Raw genomic sequence first — 22,042 nt, 5'->3', positions numbered from 1 at the left:
CTAGACATAGGTGGATATGCATAAATATGAAGCACGTAAAGAAGAGGGGATCAGAGGGAAGAAGGGTAGCACAGTTAACAAAGAGCCGTGCTGCTGGAAAAGCAGCAGAGCACTCAGTCTCCCTAATCTCCCACAAAATGGGCCACAGGATTTGGCTGTCTGTGTCAAAATATCTATTTTTCTGTGATATGTTGAACTTCTTTGACTGAATGGTAATCAAGAAGCTACTTGACGATACAATGCTGCATGCATTTATAAGGAAATGAAGTGACATCAGCCAGGAGATCAATAACTGCAATTTGAATCGCATAAACCACCGGCTCTATTCACTTTCCAATCGTTCATTCCGCCCTTTCGATCGAAAGCTGACAGTCAAATGCGTTGCAGGACTTTCTCAGGGTTTTACAAACATCTCGACGGACTCGTAGATTGAACGCCAGCATAGATCTGAACCGTGTCAAAAGTTTGCATCGATATCTCCAGCCTTTGCTCAATTGGGCAAAACTATAACCACTTTAGAATCCATTAGCGAAAAAGATTAAAATAGTTTTAAGCCTGTACGCTTTAAGCCTAAATGTATGAAAGAACAGCGGCGCCCGACGCTGCAGTCTCCATGGGAAACGCCGCGTCGGGGTACCAGTAATGTTTGGCGGCATCAACGAGGGGCGAAAACGACCGCCTATCGGAAAATCGTTAAACTCGTTCGCATACAGAAGGCATCCCGGGCCGTAGATTTCACCTTTGCTCTTTTCAGATCGACACTCGGAACAGATTAGCGCGTGCAGCACGCACTGCACAACTGACTCATGACGTAATGGCGTAATCACAACTGCTCTTGTCGCTGTTCAGATGCCGATCAGATCAGATGCTCAGCCGTTCAGGAGATCAACCTAAAAGTGGTGCTAGTGAGATTTCTTGTACAGGAGCTCAAAAGAAGTGTTTTCTGGATTTGTATATGGTGTTTTAATTGCAACAGTTATTTTGAAGATCATTCGGCGCAGTTCGCAGTTTACAGTCCCGCTCTTCTTAAGACCTAAGCCCATCTTGTTACTGGGCTACAGGCCGGCGAAGATTTGCAGACTTTTTTCGGGGAGACTATTTCAAGGTCACCCAGGCATCCATGACGCCATATTAATCTAACTACAACCCGCCGTCATAGCCATGCTGTGATAAAGGCCAAAAAGAATAAGATTGTCGAGTCGCACATATCTGATGTTCGTGAGCACGATTTTCAGATATAACGGGCGCCAGTTGGCTCTCAATCAATACTGTGCAGGGTATGATGACGCAATCAAACAATGCCGTATTTGGGAGGATATTTACTTTACAGAGATATTGCGTTGTCCAGAGAAATCCTTTCTACTTGAAGGGAATTTTTCACATTTGAAGATATTGAAGCAATCATCAGATATGATTAAACAAGCTCACTTATAACTATCGGCAAAATTTTAAGGAGAAAAGGTTGCTCTAAACGACATATTTTCTCTGTTTATTAACTATGCTCCCAGTACCCCGGCCGACTCGGAGCCCCTCACCGACAAAGATTCCTCTGTTATGCCCTGTGGGCCCCTAACCGACACACGGACCTCATTGTTTCAGGGTTCCCGACCGATGCAAATTGTGGGTCCCAGCCCTGTCCTTGTTTGGGAAATAGGCGGGCTCCCAGGGTTCAGACCGACACGGAGCCGAATGTCCGTTGTTGGTGGTCTCTGACCAAATAGAAGCCCTCATCGTCCTAGGGTGACGCCAAGCAGTGTAAGAGACTCTCTGACTGACATTACAGTGCCTGGTCCTGCAGACCGGGTCCTTAATGTGACCTACAACGAGTCCTTCGTGCCTTTCAATTAGGCACTTGATCGAAGGTCCTTCTGCGGGGCCTCTCGAAAACTGCTGCAGGCCGATTCTGGGCTCCTTGCCATACAGGACCATTGTTATGCACTGTGGTCCCCAGATCGATACAGGGGCCCTTCATTGTCCCAGCGGCCCCGACCAATGTACATCGTGGGCCTGACCTTGTCCCTACTTAGGAAATGGGCCCTGAATCCTAGATCTGACGCTGAAGTAATCTGGTCGCGAAACTGTCACGTGTCACGGTCTCGACCGCAGGCGTGTAGTTTCGCAAAATAGGCTGGTGGAGGCTGAGCGGGAAGCGCTAGCTATAAATACATTTAAAATAGGTTTCTTCCCGCTTTGACCTACTTTTCCCTCAGCGTAATGGAGTCTGATGTGTTCGACACGGCTAATGTTGTGTTTGATGGTTATTGTTGGACGACTGCTGCCATCGCTTTAGTGGGCTGCTGATGACCATCAAGTTTTCATAACTGTTCCATCGAATATTCACGTCTATTTGAAAGTTGGCTTTTTCGAGGGTTTTTCGAACGTCAACGTCTGAAAATTTGTTAACTTTTCTGGGTGCCAACACTTAACCGGTTTCTTTTTAGTTTCCGGTAAGACATCGTATCGTCTTGTGGCAAAGTAATGCAACTTGCTGCAGTCTGTGAGTGTTTAAACATCATTGGATAGTGCAAAAACACTCAGAAAATACCACAAAACGATATCTGCGTCAACAAGACACATTCATCGTGTAATTAAAAGCAGGCATCATGCAATAAAAAACAGAAAATACTCAATACCCAAGTAACCATGGTGCGAAGAGGAGCTTTTAAAGCGTGACTAGCTCGGTCAGCTGCAATCAACTGGACATGACACCGCGGTTTTCATTTTCTTTGTCTTTTTGCCTGTGAAACAATTAGGAGAAACCTTTTTTGACTTGATATATTTTTTGTTTCCCATTTGCGCTGCACTGCCTGTACTTTGGCTCTAGAAAGTTAGGGGTCAAACTCACTGTTGGGGGGGGGGCTAAATCGGATATCGGAGGGGGGGGGGCAGTGGCCCACCAAAAGAATACAAATCGACACCCGTGCTCCACCCCCGCCCCGTAGCGGCGCCACTGGAGGGGACGATGCATGATGCTTCCCTCCATATGCCTCCGAATCGACAGGGGCCGTGCCACCAGGATGGTGGCTTGTATGTTTCGCGGGATGGGACGAAAGGGCCATTTAGCCTCTGGCTGGAAGGGGAAATGGGCCCCTTGAAGTTCTACGTACGGGGTGGCGAAAAGAAAGGGTCTTTTGAGCCTCCAATCGATAAGCAGCTCAATGGAGGGTCCGTCGGCATGACTGAAAAAGAAGAAAGTGCGCCCGTTTCGAAGAACTTAGGCTATATTCGATGACTGTAAGGGGTAAGGACTTTTTCAGGGGGACCCTAGATTAAGCTACGTGCCATCCACCCCCGTCCTTGCCAAGATAGACTTCGCCTCTGAATTTCAGTCTCCCTCGCCGACGCCTAGATTTGCATAGAGAAATCTCGCGCTTTCACGGCGATCGTTGGGCTGGTGGTGGCAGTTGTTTATTGTCGACCTACCAGGATGTAAGTTAGTCATCTACACTTGTAATGACGTCGCCATCTGTCATTTCCGTTCATTCGCCGGCAGCGCACTCGTTAACCAACGGCGCTTCCCTATAGACGTGCTTCTCAGACTGGCCGACAGGTGGCGGACGGCGACCGAGCGGTGGGGCGGCGTGACTGAGCGGTCTACGTGGTGGCCGGCCGGTGCGGCGGCGGCGCCGATCAGCTGGCGTGTGCGTGCCCGTCGCGTCGGCGCAGTGGCCATCTGTCGAGCTGTTGGCGGCGCGTACCGGCCGGCTGGCGGCCATCGTTCGCGGGACTGGGCGCCCGACTGCGAGCGAGCGCCTGTGCAGTGATCTTCCGGCGGTAGCGTGTCTCGACAGCGAACTGGGCACGGCAGCGGCGCAGGTACGTGGGCGGCGGCGGGTTCGCCGCCGCACAGCGCCGGCCGGCCGCGGCCGCCGCCGCTTAGACACGGCCCACCGCGCCCGCGCCCGCTCGGCGACGCCGCGCCGTCCGCCGCCGCTGTCACGGCGGGTTTTCTGTGCCACGTGGGGAACAGAGACTCGCCTGTGGCCGGCTGGCGAGCGCGACAGCGGCGGCGGCGGACCCGGCCGCCTCCGCGTGCCGCATCTATTGATTGATGCATCGATTCGCCCCGGGGCGCCGTTAACGTCGGCTGCCGGGCGGCGGTCGGCGGCCGTGGAATCACGAGTGTGTCGGCCGGTGGACCGCGGCCGCTGGAACGCCGCGGGAGGCGTTCCAGCGGACCTGCAGAGGTCAGACGGGCGCCGGCGGGTTGACATCGCCGGGCGGGTCTCCCTCCCCTCTCCCTCCCGCACCGTTCCGCCCGCTGGGGTATAGTGGAACCCACGCGGGCCCCTGCGCGCGGCATGCGTGCGCCGCCGTCGGCGGACGCGTGGTGCGAGGGTGCGGTACGCGTGGGGAGGGGTACTTCGGGAGAGCCCAGCGGCGGATGCAGACAATGCAGTGGTGGGGATGGGTGGGAACGGCGCTGGGGAGGCGGAGACCAGGGTTACGGCTGTCCCAGTCTGAGAATGCAGTGTTGTGCGGACGGGCCACGCGCACTGAGATAGTGTACCGACATCCCGGTGTCCACACGATGAATTATTACGATGCGCGCATAACGCACGTCTTGCGACAACAGACGCATACTGGTATCGCTTCTGATAACCGACCAGCAAAGGGCTAGTCAAGAACGCGGCGCAGGAACTTTGTTCGTATCGGTATTTACTTTATACGGTGGTGTAGCCAAGGACGGGCCTTTGGGCCAAGGAAAGCCAGGTCGGTTCCCCTTGAAGTTGGCGTGGCCCTCCGGGGGCCGAAATCATACATTTCTGCCCCTCCCCTCACATGGGCCTCCCATATCGTGAAACTGCTTTTGATATTCTCAAGGGACAAATGTCATATGTATGTAAGAAATTGAAACGATGGCCAAGTGAAAACGGGTAGTAAGAAAAGGTTAAATTATGGATGACCACTGTCCATGTCTAGGCACCAGTTATCATGGGACAGAAACTGTTCAACTTGGAAGATACGGATCTTTCATTGTATAACAAGTACTACAGTGTCGTATTGCTTTTTCGAGTATCATAACCTAAACACTGAAATGAAAGCTTAGAAGTTTCAGGGTGGCCAAAATCGTTATTTTGGGCTAGTACATTTGTGCCGTTATATGAACGTTAGATAATGTCCTGGCAGCTTATTTGTGACGCGAAATATATTTTGCGTTGGGGGCAAATTCAGCTTAACTTTAGGAGACTGACCATTAGCGCCACTTCTCTTCGCCAACCCCCACTTGGCTCCTATCTGTGAACACCCGATGGCGCTCCTGCTAAATAGTGGCGACGCGTATTCGGCGCGATGCACGTGTTTGTCCCAAAATAAGATGGTAGCAAACCCCGGCTTTTATTGGCCTCCAATAATGCAGACGTACAGTGGCCTGCGGCGAATTTTGACGTTCTGGAAGTCTGACCCCGGTGCATTATGAAGGTAATTTTAGTGTACTGCTTTGTAACGTACGAACCAACAACCCTGCGAGGAACGCCAGCAGTCTCCCATATGTTCAGTGCCGGAATTCGCCTCTGTCAGGATATTTGCATATATACCCAGTATTTGTTATCTATATGACTATACGCATGAGCCGACGACGTATACTCAAATTGAAATGCGGGGAGGTGCACCGCACAGCGCTGTGTTTGAGACTCCCTTCGCGTTGCGTGTTGCCTACAAAAATAACGAAGGCCTGGCATTGTCTCTTTGGATATAATGCCCTGAAAGTTCTTACACATGATTTCTTTATTATTTTCGTTAATGGCTTCAATTTTGCGTGGCGCTGCGGTGAACGGCTTGGGAGCAGGAAGTAAAAACTGCTGGCGGGCAGACTCTGCCACCGGAAAGAAAAGTTAGGACGTCTGAGAGCTCTCAGCGCTGCAGGAATCGGCGCCTCTCGCACAGCAGCCCACGATACCAGGATGTATTATTACCCCGGCAGTGGGCTGGGTCACGACCCGCCGACCGATCATCGGAGGCGCACTCAGGTTCGGAACATCGGTGAACAGGGACGCGCTCAGTCTGGCAAGGGTTTCTAAACCATAAAAACGTGCCGCTGAGACATCAGTGTAGGATTCAAAGCCGAAAACGGTCCCCATAATTCACTAAGTGAAACCATCTTGGCGGGAGACCTTGACGGGGGGGGGCCTTATTGTCTGGAAGGGAGATGTTTCCTGCGACCCGGTTTGGCGTCCTCCGGAGCCAGATCCTTGCTATGGTACTGACTTTTTAGGTCAGGGTTTTGTGATGAGCTCACTTTGGACATGATTATTTGTGTTTTAGGTAGCTTTCTCACGCCCATGAAATTACATGTTTCTTTGCATGTGGGTATGTGCCGCCACCGCCCGCCGAATGTGCTTCGCGACGTTTTATGAGAGAGAAAATCCTGCACGGCGCTCCGGATTGAGCGCAGACCAATATGGACTGCTTACCAGGGTTACACCGTATCTTTTTTCAGTTGTATAAAAACCATGCTGCGTAGTGAGCGGACCGTCATTACTATCATGAAATGTTATAATATTACAAATGTGGCTACTGAGGAACATAAAAAATGCCACCAATCGTGCACATGTGATGGCTTGTTCCTGTATGATGTTAGCTGCGAGCTCTTCAAGTGCCCACTGACTTAATTTTTAAATGTCTGTATCGGATCGGTAAGTTTCCTCGGCTTGGATCCTCAAATATCCATCGACCAAAATCGTTCATTTTTTCATGCCGTTGCATTGCGACTTTGTTGTAAGTAAACGTTGTTGCAGACGGACATAGTTGTAGCATAGGTGGTGAAAACAAGTCTTTAGGATTTGGCCCGAACCTTTTTTATTGGATGTGTTTATGTATTAGAGGTAGATGCTGTGTAAGCGGTGCTTTTTGCGTGAGCCCTAACTCTATTATCCGGTCGTGGAATCTCAGCTCAGCGGCAGGTTTTTCTGGCAGTTTAGCGTGTTGGCGCAGTCCGACGTACCCTCAAACCTACCAACCTACCAACTTACCCTCAAACCTGCCAACCTACCAGCTTACCCTCAAACCTGCCAACCTACCAACCTATCCTCAAATCTGCCAACCTACCGACCTACCTTAAATCTGCTAGCCTACCGACCTATTCTCAAATCTACCAACCTACCGACCTACCCTCAAATTACCAACCTACCAACCTATCCTCAAATCTGCTAACCTACCAACCTACCCTGAAACCTACCAACCTACTGACTTCCCTCAAATCCGACCTACCCTAACCTGCCTTGAAAGCCTCAAACACGGGTTATGCATTCGTGCGTCAGAAAAGGGCAGCGGGGATAGCCGATGCGCGCTAACTTGTGTTATGTGCACCACTTCTGGTCCTCCACATGCACGATATTTTCGAGATGAATCTGGGGCCTCGGCGCCTCAGAAGTCACGTGGTCCTCGCCTCGCTTGCGTCTCTGATTCACTCACAACTTACAGCGATCGAATGGCGCCGGATTATGTGGTACGGCGAGATGGAATTCCTCGGAGATTTTGGTTGGGTCGCCGAGTGCTTAGGGTCCGGGTGTCGCCAGATGTAAAAACCAGTGAGCTCTGACGTAAGTCTTTTGACATGTGCTCTTCGAGAATGTCTGCTGATATACAACTCTACGAAGTTCTGTGACGAGATGTTTCGCAAAAGTTCCGTTGTCGCACCTCGCCTGTCACACTTTGCAAACGCGTCGTAGTGTTGTTGATAAGCTATGATCCACAGGCCGAATAAAATGACGGGGTTCCTGGGAGGATGTTTAGGAGGGAAATCTGTGATTCTTTACGCATATTAGACGGTATGCAAGACGTTAATAGCGGCGTTGTCACCACAGTGCGGCTGGTTAGCGAGCCTCCGTATTTAGGAGCAGTATACATCGGGTAGGTTGGCCAGTCTCTGCATAAATCCCCTTACAGTCTTGAAGCTTCGGTACCGGATCAGATATTGACTGAATCCTTTTAATCAGGAACAAACTATCAGAACCTTGAAATTGGTGTGATGAATCACTTCAGTGCATGGTTGCTTACTATACGGAAGTGTTGTAGGAAAAGGACAGCCAAGGCCTATAACAGACTTCGAGTGAGACAATTTCATCATCGTTATGATTTAATCTCCAATGAGTGCCTTTTCACGCTTAGTTGAATCGTAGGTTATATAGTCGAGTCTGTATATTATCCTGAAAGGGTGTCAGTTGCATGTATGCATTAAGTTCGAAACATCACCTGCGTTTTATTTTAACTGAAGATTTTGAGGTTTCACGCGGCGGCTACCGACACCATAGCACACGCACGCATGCACGTACTCACGCGTGCACATACGCACGCACGCACGCACGCACGCAGGGGTTTTCTATCGGGAGGCACCTGCCGTGTGTGCAAACGTATCATCGACGCATATGTCGATAGTTCGCCACCCCCTACCTTGTACGCCACTACTAACAACACGCTCAGACGCATATGTCGATAGTTCACCATCCCCTACCTTGTACGCCACTACTAACAACACGCTCAGACGCAGATGTCAATAGTTCACCACCCCCTATCTGGTACGCCCCTACTAACATACGCTCACACATTCTGGGCCGTCACTGTATTGGTCGGGCGGCTGCCAAGCTCGCCGCACTTCTGGAAAGGTCCCGCCTGCTGGGGCCAGCTTACGCGCCTCCCATTCAGCGGCGGCCCGCCGTGCCGCTCTCACTGGACGAACTGGACAAAGACCGAGTACTCAATGACACCAGGAGGGCACTGCCCGACAGCACGTACATGACACCAGGAGGCCACCGCCTGACACCACGTACATGTAGGAAACCGGTGGGCCGGCCTGCTCGCTCGGTCGCTCACAACGCTTCGTGGAAATGTCCGATGGAACAGTGGCGGGGAGGCAGGTTTGACACGTGACATTTTGTGAAACACGCGCTCTTTTTCGTAACGATGGAGTTAATAACTGCCGGGGAAACGTTTGGACAACTACTTTATTGAAATGAGTCAGTCAATAATCGACATCTTTCTGCTTGTGGGCATGGCATGTGTTTCACAAGATGGCGCGCAGGTAGGGGCGCGTCCAAACGGCGAGAGTGCCAAGTCTTTGGCCCTTACACTTGAAAACTGTTACTGCCGTTTTAGCCAGTAAGGTCGTCCCTGTTGCAGGGAGCTAGAAGAGGTGCGTCACAAAACCCGATTAGAGCGGCTCCACAATCTCAGAGACGGAGAGGTGCCGTAAATCCAATTACAATGCGCCCCAAGCCCCAGTAAAGTGATGCCCCTCCCCCCTCCCCCATCCCCCGGCTGTAGGGGAAGAGGTGTCCCGCGGTCGGACAGGGAGAGACCCCTAAAGCCTTGAAAGAGGTCCCAAGCGGTGGTGACGAAGTGCCCTCGAAGCGAGCCGAATGCCTGCGTCAGAGGACTCGAGGGTTTAAATATTGGGACTCCCCTAACCTATATAGAGGAGCGCTGAACAGTCTACTAGAGGGACGCCCAAGTAGAAGTAGAGGGGCGTTTGAAGCCCAAATGGAGACTAAGTACGACCCTAGCCTGAGGCGTAGTTTCGCAAAATGAGGGAGGGAGGACTCAGAAGTGAAAAATTATCCACCACGCATTAGGTAAAAAAAAACGGGTTTCTCCCCTCATTTGGTTGGTCGACTTTCCTTCTTAAAGGCATTGCCCTACCTTTGGGGCATATTTCAAAAGCATACTCTAGTGAAACCTCAGAACTAGTTACGTCCAAAAATATCACTGGGAATTGCCACTGCAGCACCGACAAGGCATAATAAGGATATCAATTTTAATTATTTTCTAGTCCAAAGTACGCTGTCCACGCTTTGTAACAGCACTACCCATTGCTACTACGCTTCTACACTACACAATTAGTGTTGTCTCTTCCCTGCAGTCGCGACCACCGTCTTCATGACAACGACCGTGCGCGCCTCTACCGGTGCAAATAGAAGAATGTTTGCGATTGACCCAGGGGGTAAGGGCCTGTTGCTTACAGTGGCGGATCTAGGATTTGGAATACAGTCCCGACAGAGTGTTTAAAAGTTTCGTGGCATTTATGACACAACTATTTTGACGCATTAGTGTGTTGCGAACCTCACAGAACACATACATTGTAAAAAGCAAGACAAATGCAATGGTTTGCTGGTATAGTTGTGAGCAGGGAGTATTTATTCTCTTTAATTTTGAGTTCACGTATCCAGTAGCTGTGGCGAATTTGTGTTCGACTTAAAACGTGCTGCACGGATGCAGATACGAGGTCAGGACATTGGGCACTGGCTCATGGCTGGGCGATAGGAGTGTCATTTCACATTTGTTTGTTACCTGCGCAATTTATGCTGGCGCAACGTTCAATTTCAATACGGTTGTGGACTCGTTAGGAGGTCACTGCGGACTGTTCATCCGGTAGTGCCCCCCCCCCCCCCTCCCCTCGTATTGATGCAAGCATTCCTAAGTAGCACGCCGTGTGACTGTCACTGGTGGACTGGCCATGGCATGTGTCCTGTCGTCCTGCAGGACTGTCTCTAGTGACTGTCACTGGTGGACCGGCCATGGCATGTGTCCTGTCGTCCTGCAGGACTGTCTCTAGCGACTGTCACTGGTGGACCGGCCATGGCATGTGTCCTGTCGTCCTGCAGGACTGTCTCTAGTGACTGTCACTGGTGGACCGGCCATGGCATGTGTCCTGTCGTCCTGCAGGACTGTCTCTAGTGACTGTCACTGGTGGACCGGCCATGGCATGTGTCCTGTCGTCCTGCAGGACTGTCTCTAGTGACTGTCACTGGTGGACCGGCCATGGCATGTGTCCTGTCGTCCTGCAGGACTGTCTCTAGTGACTGTCACTGGTGGACCGGCCATGGCATGTGTCCTGTCGTCCTGCAGGACTGTCTCTAGTGACTGTCACTGGTGGACCGGCCATGGCATGTGTCCTGTCGTCCTGCAGGACTGTCTCTAGTGACTGCTGCGCGCCTTCGGCCTGCAGACTACCCGGTGCGTCTTTCAGACCTTGCCCGTTCGTGTGAGGCTACGGTATATTTTGGCATGTTACTCTTCATTTTATATCGTCAGCAAACTGTCTGACACACAGCATGGTGTTGATGGGTCTTGTAGGATATTGTCACAATATCTAGACACAGATTCCTTAGAAGTGTTTGAGAGGTTTTAGGTATTACCCCCTGTAAAAAGGAGATGTATGTGCGAACAAAAGCGGTGAACATCACGAATCATGACCGAATTTCAAGCTTTTGGCACCAGTGACCAATATCAAACCGAACCAGTGATTTAGAATAAAGGAGTGCGAAGCACGGCACGCTACGTCCTGTAGTCGCTGTGATCACTCTGCACACAACTGACTGACATTGTCCTTGTCATGCTATTGTTCTGCGGGAGTGAAGAACGGAAGTTCTGAGGGTGTCTTTTTCATCACAAGGTCATTAATTAATAACCTGCCTTCATTGATGTCCTCGTCCATCGTCGTAGTTGGGTAAGTAACTTCTACGTAAGCTATCTACAAGGAATTGAAAACTGAATCGCTGTTAAGTACCGACCGTTCAAAACTTAATTTTGAAAACATCGATAGTCCATACGGCAGTGCGGAACTTAACAGGCGGGATAGGGCCTTGATTAGTCATGCCCCCGTATATGCTCAACGGAGGGCCTTAAATGTACCTTGAACAGTAGGCATGGTATATATATATATATATATATATATATATATATATATATATTCAACCATCAAAGAAGCTGTGAAACACCACTGCGAGGCCATGTTCCGTTCACCACTACGCGCGATTGCCCGGCTGGCCGCGGTGCGGGTTTGACAAGTCACGGCTGGGGGCAATGACCAGCACGACTGTGCATGGCATAGAGGCCTTAGAACCAAATACATCTACGGGCGATTGTCGATTTATATATGTTACAGATCTGAAAACAAGCCTTAGCCGCGGTCCAGAAACCGGCTAGTCATTCCCGGTCCGGTAGTTCGGTTGGTTGGAGCATCTGCCTTCTGATTGATCCACCCGTGGTGGCGGGCTGGATTCGAATCGCTCTAGGTGCCACTATTTGCCACTAACTGGGATGGTATGCGGTCAGTGGCAGCGGCAGCGCCAAAGGTCAGGTGACGTCAGAGGACCGGATCGACCGCGCCTAGTATTGCGGCACGTGAAGCTCACGGCGGGCCGATAGTGTAGCGGCTAATGTGTCTGCGTTAAACACTGTGCGCCTAGGAAACTAGAGATACGGGAAATCGATCCCCCCGATGCCTGCACTTCCTTCCAGTGTGACAGGCAGGCAATGCCATATAGCCTCAGCATCGGAGTGCGTCGTAAAGCCCAATGACACCCACATGTTAATCTCACGCCGAAAACTTTGCCGTTGACCGACATTTCGCGGTCGGATGTTGAGGTCAGGACCCACGCAACAAGCACTGCTTAGCGTCAGCGCTGATCCCAGAAATCCATCCCACTAAAGACTGGGACTATATCTAACACAAAAAGTTATGTAACGAATGACAACGGCATGTTACCACCATGTAGAGTAGTCGGGCCCCTATGTTGCTGGGCTGGGGACAAGTCTGCGCTGCTGCTGATGACCAGTCTGTCCACGTTGCAGGTCTGAGGACACGCCTCGACAATGGCCGACAACCAGGCGGAGTACGACGATGGCGACCGTGCGCCGCGGCCGCGGCACAACGGCCGAGCGGGCGGCGGCTTCGGCGGCGGGGGAGGCGGCTTCCCGGGCCAGGCGGCGCCGCACACCGACTTGCCGCTGCGCATCCTCGTCAACAGCGAGATGGTGGGCGCCATCATCGGCCGCCAGGGCAACACCATCCGCCAGATCACGCAGAACACCCGCGCCAGGTGAGGCCAACACCATCCGCCAGATCACGCAGAACACCCACGCCAGGTGAGGCCAACACTGCCAGGTCACGCAGAACACCCGTTCCAAGTTACGCGCATAATACGGCCCACAAGATCATGCAAGACATCCGCAATGGGTGAGGTCGGAGCACTGCGATCGCCCGGACTACAAGATCAGGTCACAGGAACGTCACTAGGTGATCAGGTCAGGCCGCGGGGAATGTCCTCGTCAAGCCATGTCTCAGATTAACATCAGCGGCATGCCAGGGTTGGCAATCGAGATTACCTGCACCGGGTCCGACCAGCAACATTAGCGATGTTGTGCAAGGTCATGCTGAAAAGTGATCCAGTCATGGGTACACAGTAAACATAAATTGTTTATAAAAAAAATCATGGTATGTCGACGCGTCGCTGAGGTCTGGTCGGAGCCGACGAGCGTCGTGCAGGCGCTGGGCGGAGGGCGATGTATGTGCATGTGATGCGTGTCCTGCAAATAGCTGTCTAAGGCCATTGTTATTGCTTGTAGATGTGACATAGAAGGCTGCTAATTAGTGGGGATATGCTACAGGTGTTCTTCACTGCCTTATGCAAAAAGCGCGGAAAGTATCTTGTGACGTTCCTTTAAGCAGCCAAAGGAGAAAGCATCCATTTCAGTCTTAGCATTAGCCCATAGGTGGGATAGGTGATTTTACCCGACGGATAGGATAGGTGGCATTGTCTGATAGTAGGATGTGTAGCATCGTTTTAGCTCTGCTATCATTCTCCCGGGCTATCCTCGTCGTTATCTGTCCTCAGTGTCATCGCGTCATTAAGCGTCTCCAGCCATCCCTCCTGACTTCTCCGGTCACTCTCTCCCACATCTCTAGTATCTCCGACTGGCGTCTCCAGCCGTCTCTTCTGACGTCCTCAACCAAAGGGACGCTTTTTGACGTTTCCGATCAGCTATTTTGCCGTCCTTGATCTTCCCTGCCTGAAGGTTCTGATCTCCGCGTCTGAGGCCCTTCCCCGATCTAATCGTCTGACGCCCCAACGCCCCAATCTCCGCGTCTGAATCCCTCTATCTGCGCGTCTGACGCTTCCTATCTACGCGCGCAGGGTAGATGTGCACAGGAAGGACAGCAACGGCGCCACAGAGAAGGCCATCACCATCTACGGCAATCCGGACAACTGTGACAACGCCTGCCGCGAGATTCTCGACGTGATGACCCAGGAAGCAGCCAACACCAACAAGGGGTACGGCTGGCTTCCGGGCGCCCTGCCGGACGGACAGCATTCCGATGGCTAGGGTGGGGATCATATTCATCGAAGCGGTCTAGCGTGTACGGGGGTCGAGCTCACCGTCAAACGTTCAGGTTCCATTTCCGTCCCGCAGCTGGAAACTTTTACCAAACCGGTTTCCACCAGGGCTGGGGACGCTAATGATCCTTGCAGTTACTGATGTCGACATTGATGCCAACAGTTGTTATTATGACATCCATGCACGTGACGTGGTGATCAGGACCACGGGAACCGCCGCGGGGAGCTGAGACGCGCCCGGGTACCACTGGTGAACCCAGTACCGTGCAGGGAGTTTCCCATGAAATGTTTCAGTCTGTCGCTAGACGGCTTCTTGGGGTTTACTAGATGTGGCAAGAGCATGTTGGATTCTGACGCAAAACGTCAGTCCAAGCTTGTGACCCATACGAACGTGAAGCTGTGCAAGTGCAGGGAGCTTCAGGCCCTGGGTCAGATCACGTCTTGCCACTCAGCACACCTCTACGGTCAGCAACGGCAAAATGGCAGTGTCTGCTGTCTGTCTGGCAGTAGGTTAGGCTGTCAACGCCCATTACAGTTGCAGATCTTATTACATTTATTGTTCTGTGGTAAATTTATTTTATTGTAAATGCAAACGGAAAGGTTGCTTCGTTCGGCATTAACGATATGGTCTTATGTATGAAATGTTTTGGCTTTGACGTGTACCGACCACGCGCAAGCAGCGTCGTTCTCAGTAGTAGAATTATTGGTTTTCAACTTAGCTCGAAATACGATAGCCCGTCTCCCGTCATACCAAGGTTTCCAAATTGATAACGTGACTTCTGCTTCCAACTTTATGCAGCGTATCACTTTGGCCAAACGTTTACAAACTGTATGAGCGTACATTACAATATGCCGTTTACGAGTCTCATGCTGTCTGACTTAATTCGTTCCCTCCAACAGGCCATATGTTAATAAAATACCACTGGGGAGCCCGGCAATCGTGAAGCAGGGGGTGGAGGGGGTTAGGGAGTGGAGGGGGAGGGGGTTAGGGAGTGGAGGACTTTGTCCGCCCTTAACATATGAAACATTTTGGAGAGGATAAAATATATTTATTACCACATACACCGAGCGTTCTCCTGGCACGCACAGTTTTATCCACTCCACTCATCCACGTCAACCTAGTTTCCGTAAGTTGCATATGCTTCTCAATACGTTCTACACTGTGAAGGGAGGGGTCCACGATTTGGGAGGGATTTTGCCCGATTGGGGAGGTATGTGCCTTCCCAGTTAACAGGCAAAGTATGGCCTGTCCACCAAGAACCAACCTGGCGTCGGTGCATCAGGTTGCGGCAGGTTTGGACGCCGATGCCTCGGGCGCGGGGTGGTGGAGGCCAAGCCGTCACTCTGGCTGGGTGAGGCCGGGGCCAGGGCCGGAGCCGGGGCCGGGCCCGGGGCCGGGGCCGGGGCCGGGGCCGGGCGCTGGCGCGGCCGCTCCCGTGACTGGCTCCCCGGCGCTTGTTCCGGGAATGCCAGATGATGGTGGACGACCGGCTGCAGCGGTTCTCAAACCAGCCGCCGTCGCACGAGTTGTCTGCCACAGGCGGCTCGCCGAAACTGGGAGGTTGTGAGGCACCGCTGGATAGGAAGTGGCCTACCAGCGTTTCCCGGTCATATGATAAGCAATGTTAAGTCCCTGATCATGTGACGCCCAGCCGCACTGTGCTATTCACACATTCGCTGCACTAAGCACACATTCGATTTGGGTGATTAGCATTTGCGTAGCGCGCTTTGTGAAGGTTTTAGCACATCTTGTTAATTGCGCCTCGCCTAAGTTTCAATAAGGGTTGGCCAACACCGATAAGTGTTCTGCTTCAATAGCAAGGAGAGAACTGCATGGTCGTTGTGTAGTTCGGCCATACAGAGCATAGGCATCGCCATGTGCCATTAACTGGTTATGCAGTGAGTAATGTTTATATGCGTTTCCCATTTGTTTGGCCTGTTTTGCGTCCGCCACACAGCAGGGCCTGCGCCACGAGCTTGTCGGTGGGTGAACAGACACATGTCGTGAGGCCTTCCACCGGGCGGGTGGACAAACGCATGTCATGGGGCCCTCCGCCGAGTGGGTAGACGAACGCATGTCGCGGGGCCCTCCGCCGGGCGGGTGGGCAAACACATGTCGTGGGGCCCTCCGCCGGGTTGGAGGCCTCTGCGAGTCAAAGCGACCCATTACACAACGGATAATCAAACGCAACATGCCACAGCAGTTTTACTTTTGGGACGCACTTTATCATTTTACGGAGCGCAGGGTAGGCCGACGACCTTTTTGGATGGTGATATTACAGTTATCATGGTTGGCCTCCGCAGTGAAAGGGTTTCCCAGGCTACAGAAGTGCTCTGTAGTGCGACACTTTAAAGTGTTCTGTAGTGCGACACTTTTAAGTGCTCTGTAGCGCGACACTTTTATGAAGTGCTGTGTAGTGCGACACTTAATCATGAATATATTTCGTAGGAACATTGACGGGGACTAAGTTAAGAGGTATACTGAGATGGTTCATTATGTTTTCTCATGAACAAGTTCATATGTCAGTTATCAAAAGCACAGTTGAACAGTGTTGTTTTTGTAAATGAGTGTGAAACCTAAATCACACGTTGGTGATATCCTAAGATTCCAGTACAACGCTGGCCGTCCTGTCACAGGCTTCTTAAAGAACTGTGAGTCGAGGAAAATTCCAACAACTGGACCGATCCAGGGACAAACTAAATATCTTTTATCGTGTTTTGAGATTGAGGTATGTCTTATGCTGTGCAATATTTACGCTAAGTCCAACAAAATGCAACTTTTACTCTTTTTGAACCACAGAGCCGATCTTTTTCCATGACAGTACTTTCTCGTCAGCGCGGCAGGAAAGCATTGGTACTTGGGAAAGCGTTGCAAGAATCCGGTCACCATTTACCCTAAGATATGGAGATTACGAGTCCTCCAAGTGAAAAGCAAGTGCACCGTAGCGAGGCATAGTCATGCGATCCACTTTGTTTCCTGCTGGCAGATTGCTGTCCGTACACAGCTGGTGGGTCCATCTCCAGCTCAGAGAGGGCGGCGCCGATCTACTGGGGCTTAGAGCATAGCGAACACACTGTCATGTAGCTAGTGTATCCTAAACAGGTGGTAGGATCAGCGCTGGCTTGTCACCGTCCCCGTCCTATGCAAAGTTGCTCTAGCGCCGCACAGAACGCCGCGCTTCGGCCAATTTACAGTTGTTTGCTCTGCTGGCTTTTCCGTGGGAAAAGGGTCAAACCGAACACCAAAATGCCAGTACAGTAACAAACCTCGATCGACATAAACTATGCAGATGACACAAAAGTTCCAGCATCAGATGATCGTGGTCCAGGTGCGTGGCCCTAACCCAACATTGAAAATGGCAGGTTCTTTAAGCCAACCACGCTTGGGGCCGCAGGGATGGCCCGCTAATCAGTGTTGTTGTTTCAGCGAGGTGCCTCTGAAGATCCTGGCTCACAATAATCTGATTGGACGTATCATCGGCAAGGGCGGTAACGTCATCAAAGGCATCATGGAGGAGACCGACACTCGCATCACCGTGTCCCGGTAGGTGGCGGGCTCGGCGTTCCGCGCGCTGACAGGCAGATGAGCCGACAGGCTGATGCGCTTCCTCTCGTCTCTGCGGCCACTTCCGATTAAACGCCGTGGAATGCGATTCAACTGAAAGATTAGTGCATCCGCTTGTGTTGATTGGTGCGTGCCGTTTGGATTGATTTTTGTGCGCCTTTTGTCGCCTAGCATCATGCTATTAGTATTATTTGTTGTATTGTTGTAAACAAGAGGATGAGGACGGAACAGAAATATTGCGCATATTTTCGCCACAGGTACCATCAGAATAACGTAGCTATCGATATAAAAAACCGGGAGCCATGCACTTGATATAGCCGCTTTTCATACGATTTCAAATTACAAATGCTCTCTGATTCAGCGTCTGACATAACGTAACGTTGCCTTTCCCGGCCTTTTCAAGGGAGGGTTTTGCTGCCATATGCAGGTTCACCCTTCTTAACTGGTGAACAGCTAGCTTTTATGATAGGCGGGTGAAAGAATCGGACATATGGCGTCCCTTCTCTGTAAAACTTGTGCTGAAAGTGAACAGGTGGGGTCGCGACGGAAAGCACTCTTCTGCTGTTGCCATGGGTTGTCTGCCCCCTGACCTATCGTTGCTCTGCTTGACTTCTGCATGAGCGGGAGATGAGGAGTGGTTACCAGGCAAGCTCCGCCGTACATGGCACCACTGGAGAAGACGCGCCACGTGCTGAGACCGACCGTCCTTAACGCTCTCACCGTGTACCTGCGGGTTTTGTGCCGGGGGCAAGAGTACCTTGAAAAAGGAGGAACGGTGCTTGATCTAGTATGTGTGCTGTAACGTCAGAGCCAGCTGGCTCACGTACAGTGTTTCGGCCAGTAGAACCCGATGGCCTTCGCTGTTCCCCCTGCCTCTCTGTTCCTCGTCGAAAGAGAGGTAGTGACGCTTCCACGTGCGTCATGTTTGGCTGATCAGTGTTCACAGAACCCGAGGCGTCATCGATGGTTGACGGTGTAGTTATAAGATACCTAAATTTCTGTCCTGAGTACTCGAATATCAGATGTTCAGAAGAGTTGGGGCAGTTTTGCTGCCGGACGGGATGGCGTCGTGGGAAAAAACGTTAAGCTAATTGTTTTAAGTGTTACATGATAACCGTTATGTCCGCTCTATTGTATTCGCTGCGCATGTCAGAAAGTTGCGGGGTGGATTGCGTGCTGCCATGACATGTTTGATTCTGTGCCTGGCGCACCACTGCATTGTGCATTCACGCTGGTACCTGCGACACCGTCAGCACCATCGGTCGTGTTGCTTCGGTTCAGGTATTTCAACGCAGAACGAACTGGATCGTTTACGGTCATGGTTATCCAGTGCCTGTGTACAAACTTAGTCACCGCTGGGGCAGATCTTCGAGCGGCGCGCCGCCTCGACCCCATGCTCTGCCGACCAGCCCCTCCACGCACGTGTACCGCGCCTCCTTTACGTCCACTCTCTGCAGCGCCACGGATGTGAACAGCTTCAACCTGGACCGCACCATCACCATCAAGGGCTGCCCGGAGGGTATCTGCGAGGCGGAGCGGATGGTGATGGCGCGCCTGCGCCAGAGCTACGAGAACGACATGCACTCGGCGGCGCCGCACGTGCCGCTGTACGCTGACGTGGGCCGGCTGATGGCCGGGCCGGCCGGCGGCTACGGCCGCGGCGAGCCCGGCCTCTACGGCGCCGGCCCGGCCGGCTACGGCCCCATGTACCCGTCGCCGGCCGGCATGCCTGCTCTGCACGGCCAACCGGAGACGGTGTACGTGTACGTGCCGAGCGCGGCCGTGGGAGCCATCATCGGCCGCAAGGGTAGCCACATCCGCAGCATGATCCGCTTTTCGGCCGCCTCCGTCAAAATCGGCCAGCAGGAGGAGGAGCCGCTGGGCGGCGGCGGTGGCGCCGGAGGAGGCGGCGGCGGCGGCGGTGCCGGAGGAGGTGATGGCGGCGGCGCCGGAGGAGACGGCAGTGGTGGCGCCGGAGGAGACAGCAGCGGCAGTGCGGGAGGAGCAGGAGGGAGCGGCGACAGCGTTGGCGGTATTGGCGACAGCGCCGCCGGCAGCGGCGGTGGCAGCGGGGACAGCGCCGGCGGCGGCGGTGACAGTGGTGGAGGAGGGGCCGAAGAAGACGAGGGCACGGCAGAGTCGGCCGGCGCGGCCGAGCCGCCGCCACCCACGGAGCGACCTGCTGAGCGGAAGGTGGCCATCTACGGCACGCCTGAGGCCCAGTGGAAGGTGAGGGACTGGCAGCACCGGTAGAGGTCGGGAGTGGAGCGGGTGCTCTTGCAAACTGTAGTGTGTATTGTTACTGTCTAGTCTCGGATTGTACTACTTTGGAATGGCACAGAAACGATGTAAATGTATGTTGCAATTTGTTTTCGAGCTGTCCCGACAAACAGCTGTTGTGCATCATCCAGTGTTCATCGCAATTATCACTGGAACAAGATGATCGATCCTACTGTTAAACTCTAATTGGCCCGCTTTCAGTAACTGGGAGCTTTTCCCACGTTTCCCAAACAAATTGCTTCACAGTGTGATACTTAAGACTTCTGGCGAGGCGTCCATATCCTGCCGCCTCCTGCCGTATCTGTGTATCCCACCGGTTTGGTGCGCAGCCAGGTCGCGTGTTTTTGATCCGCTACATGCTCTCAAGTGGCTGCTGTGTAAAAAGCACGCTGTCCCAGAGTGCATGGGTGATCAAACTTTGAATTTTGGAGGAGACGGATTTCCAATTTGGAGTCCATTGCTCCAAAATGAGATGTTTCCATTCCACTTCCCATGATATTAGTGACGATCTCGTTACTCCAGCATTTCATCCGCACTTGATCAGTTTCTTTTGAGTACCAGGGCCTCCTCGCTTGGCTGATTGTTGGAATAGACTAACCTAAAACACCATTTTCACGGGTCCACTCATGCTGCCCTGCCGATGGTTCCGGTGTGTCTGATGCTGGGGGCTGGCGCGTGCAGTGCTGTGTCCTTTCAGACAGGTCACCTGTGTGATAATCCCATAACTGTGCAGCTGTATCAGTGTCAGCACGCCTTGTCTTCGCGTGGCCGTGCTTCCGTGTCAGCCCTGCCCTTGTCTGACCGTGCTGCTGTGCCAGCCCGCACCAGCTGTCAGTTCTGCCCCCGCCTGACTGTGCTGCTGTGTCAGCCCTGCCCTTGTCTGACCGTGCTGCTGTGCCAGCCCGCACCAACTGTCAGCCCTGCCCCCGCCTGACCGTGCTGCTGTGTCAGCCCCGCCCTTGTCTGACCGTACTGCTGTGCCAGCCCGCACCGGCTGTCAGCCCTGCCCCCGCCTGATCGTGCTGCTGTGTCAGCCCTGCTCCCGCCTGACGGTGCTACTGCGCCAGCCCGCACCGGCTGTCAGCCCTGCCCCGCCTGACCTTGCTGCTGTGTCAGCCCTGCACTTGTCTGACCGTACTGCTGTGCCAGCCCGCACCGGCTGTCAGCCCTGCCCCCGCCTGACTGTGCTGCTGTGCCAGTCCGCACCGGCTGTCAGCCTTGCCCCCGCCTGACCGTGCTGCTGTGCCAGTCCCGCCCTTGTCTGACCGTGCTGTTGTACCAGCCCGCACCAGATGTCAGCCGTGTCCCCGCCTGACCGTTGCCGTCCGTCGCAGGCGCAGTACATGATCTTCGACAAGCTGCGGGAAGAGGGCTACGGCACGGGACTGGACGACGTGCGCCTCTCCATCGAGATCGCCGTGCCCAGCTCGCAGGTGGGCCGCATCATCGGCAAGAAGGGCCAGAACGTGCGCGAGCTGCAGCGCACCACCGGCACCGTGATTAAGCTGCCGCAGCCGCCAGAAGACGGCGTCGCGCCCACCGAAACAGCTGTCCACATGATCGGCCCGTTCATCTCCGTCCAGTCGGCGCAGCGGCGCATCCGGGCGCTGGTGGCGCAGGGTGCGCCGCCAGTGCCGCGGCCGCCACGCGGCGACGCCTCGCCGCTGCTCTGAGCGGGGCGGCCGGCCTGGCCGCGGCGGTGGGCGGCGGGCGGCGGGCGGCGGGCGGCGGGCGCGGTGCCGCCCGGCCATGACGACATTCTCAGGGTGCTGATTGTCCTTACGGAGTGCGCGTCGAGAGCAAGAGGTTTGCCTGGGACCAGCGCCGAGGCGGCCGGCGGCCAGGGCGCGGCGCTGCCGGCCGGCCGCCAACGAGACTGACGGCGCGGCGGCTACCCGCGCTGACGGATTCAGATGGACACAAACTGAATTGGAGGAGGTACGAGGGGGTAGCGAGGGAAACGGATAAAGGGATGGAGCGAGAGAGGAAGAGCGTGAGTGAGCGGAAGAGCGAAAGAGAGATAGAGAGGGGGTGATGGAGGTAGGGAGATTGGATCAAGTGTACACAAGAGAAAGACTTGAGT

At 53.3% G+C, this 22,042-nt stretch overlaps 1 protein-coding gene across 1 annotated transcript; it reads left to right on the top strand.

Annotated features, from left to right (window-relative positions):
• Positions 1-3,630: 3,630 nt before the first annotated feature.
• LOC119109501 (insulin-like growth factor 2 mRNA-binding protein 2) lies at positions 3,631-21,608 on the top strand (the record flags this gene model as incomplete). Its single annotated transcript, XM_037233133.1, has 6 exons — positions 3,631-3,816; positions 12,571-12,818; positions 13,914-14,051; positions 17,542-17,658; positions 19,137-19,908; positions 21,294-21,608. Coding segments are annotated over exons 2-6 (1,569 nt in total), but the record flags the coding sequence as incomplete, so codon positions are not given.
• Between the last annotated feature and the right edge of the window lie 434 nt (positions 21,609-22,042).

Source organism: Pollicipes pollicipes, unplaced genomic scaffold (assembly GCF_011947565.3).
Source record: "Pollicipes pollicipes isolate AB1234 unplaced genomic scaffold, Ppol_2.1 Scaffold_7231;HRSCAF=8579_pilon_pilon_pilon, whole genome shotgun sequence".
Classification (NCBI taxonomy): Eukaryota; Metazoa; Arthropoda; class Thecostraca; order Pollicipedomorpha; family Pollicipedidae; genus Pollicipes; species Pollicipes pollicipes.
The sequence above is the reverse complement of the archived record's forward strand: the minus strand, read 5'-3'. Positions and strand labels throughout refer to the sequence as shown.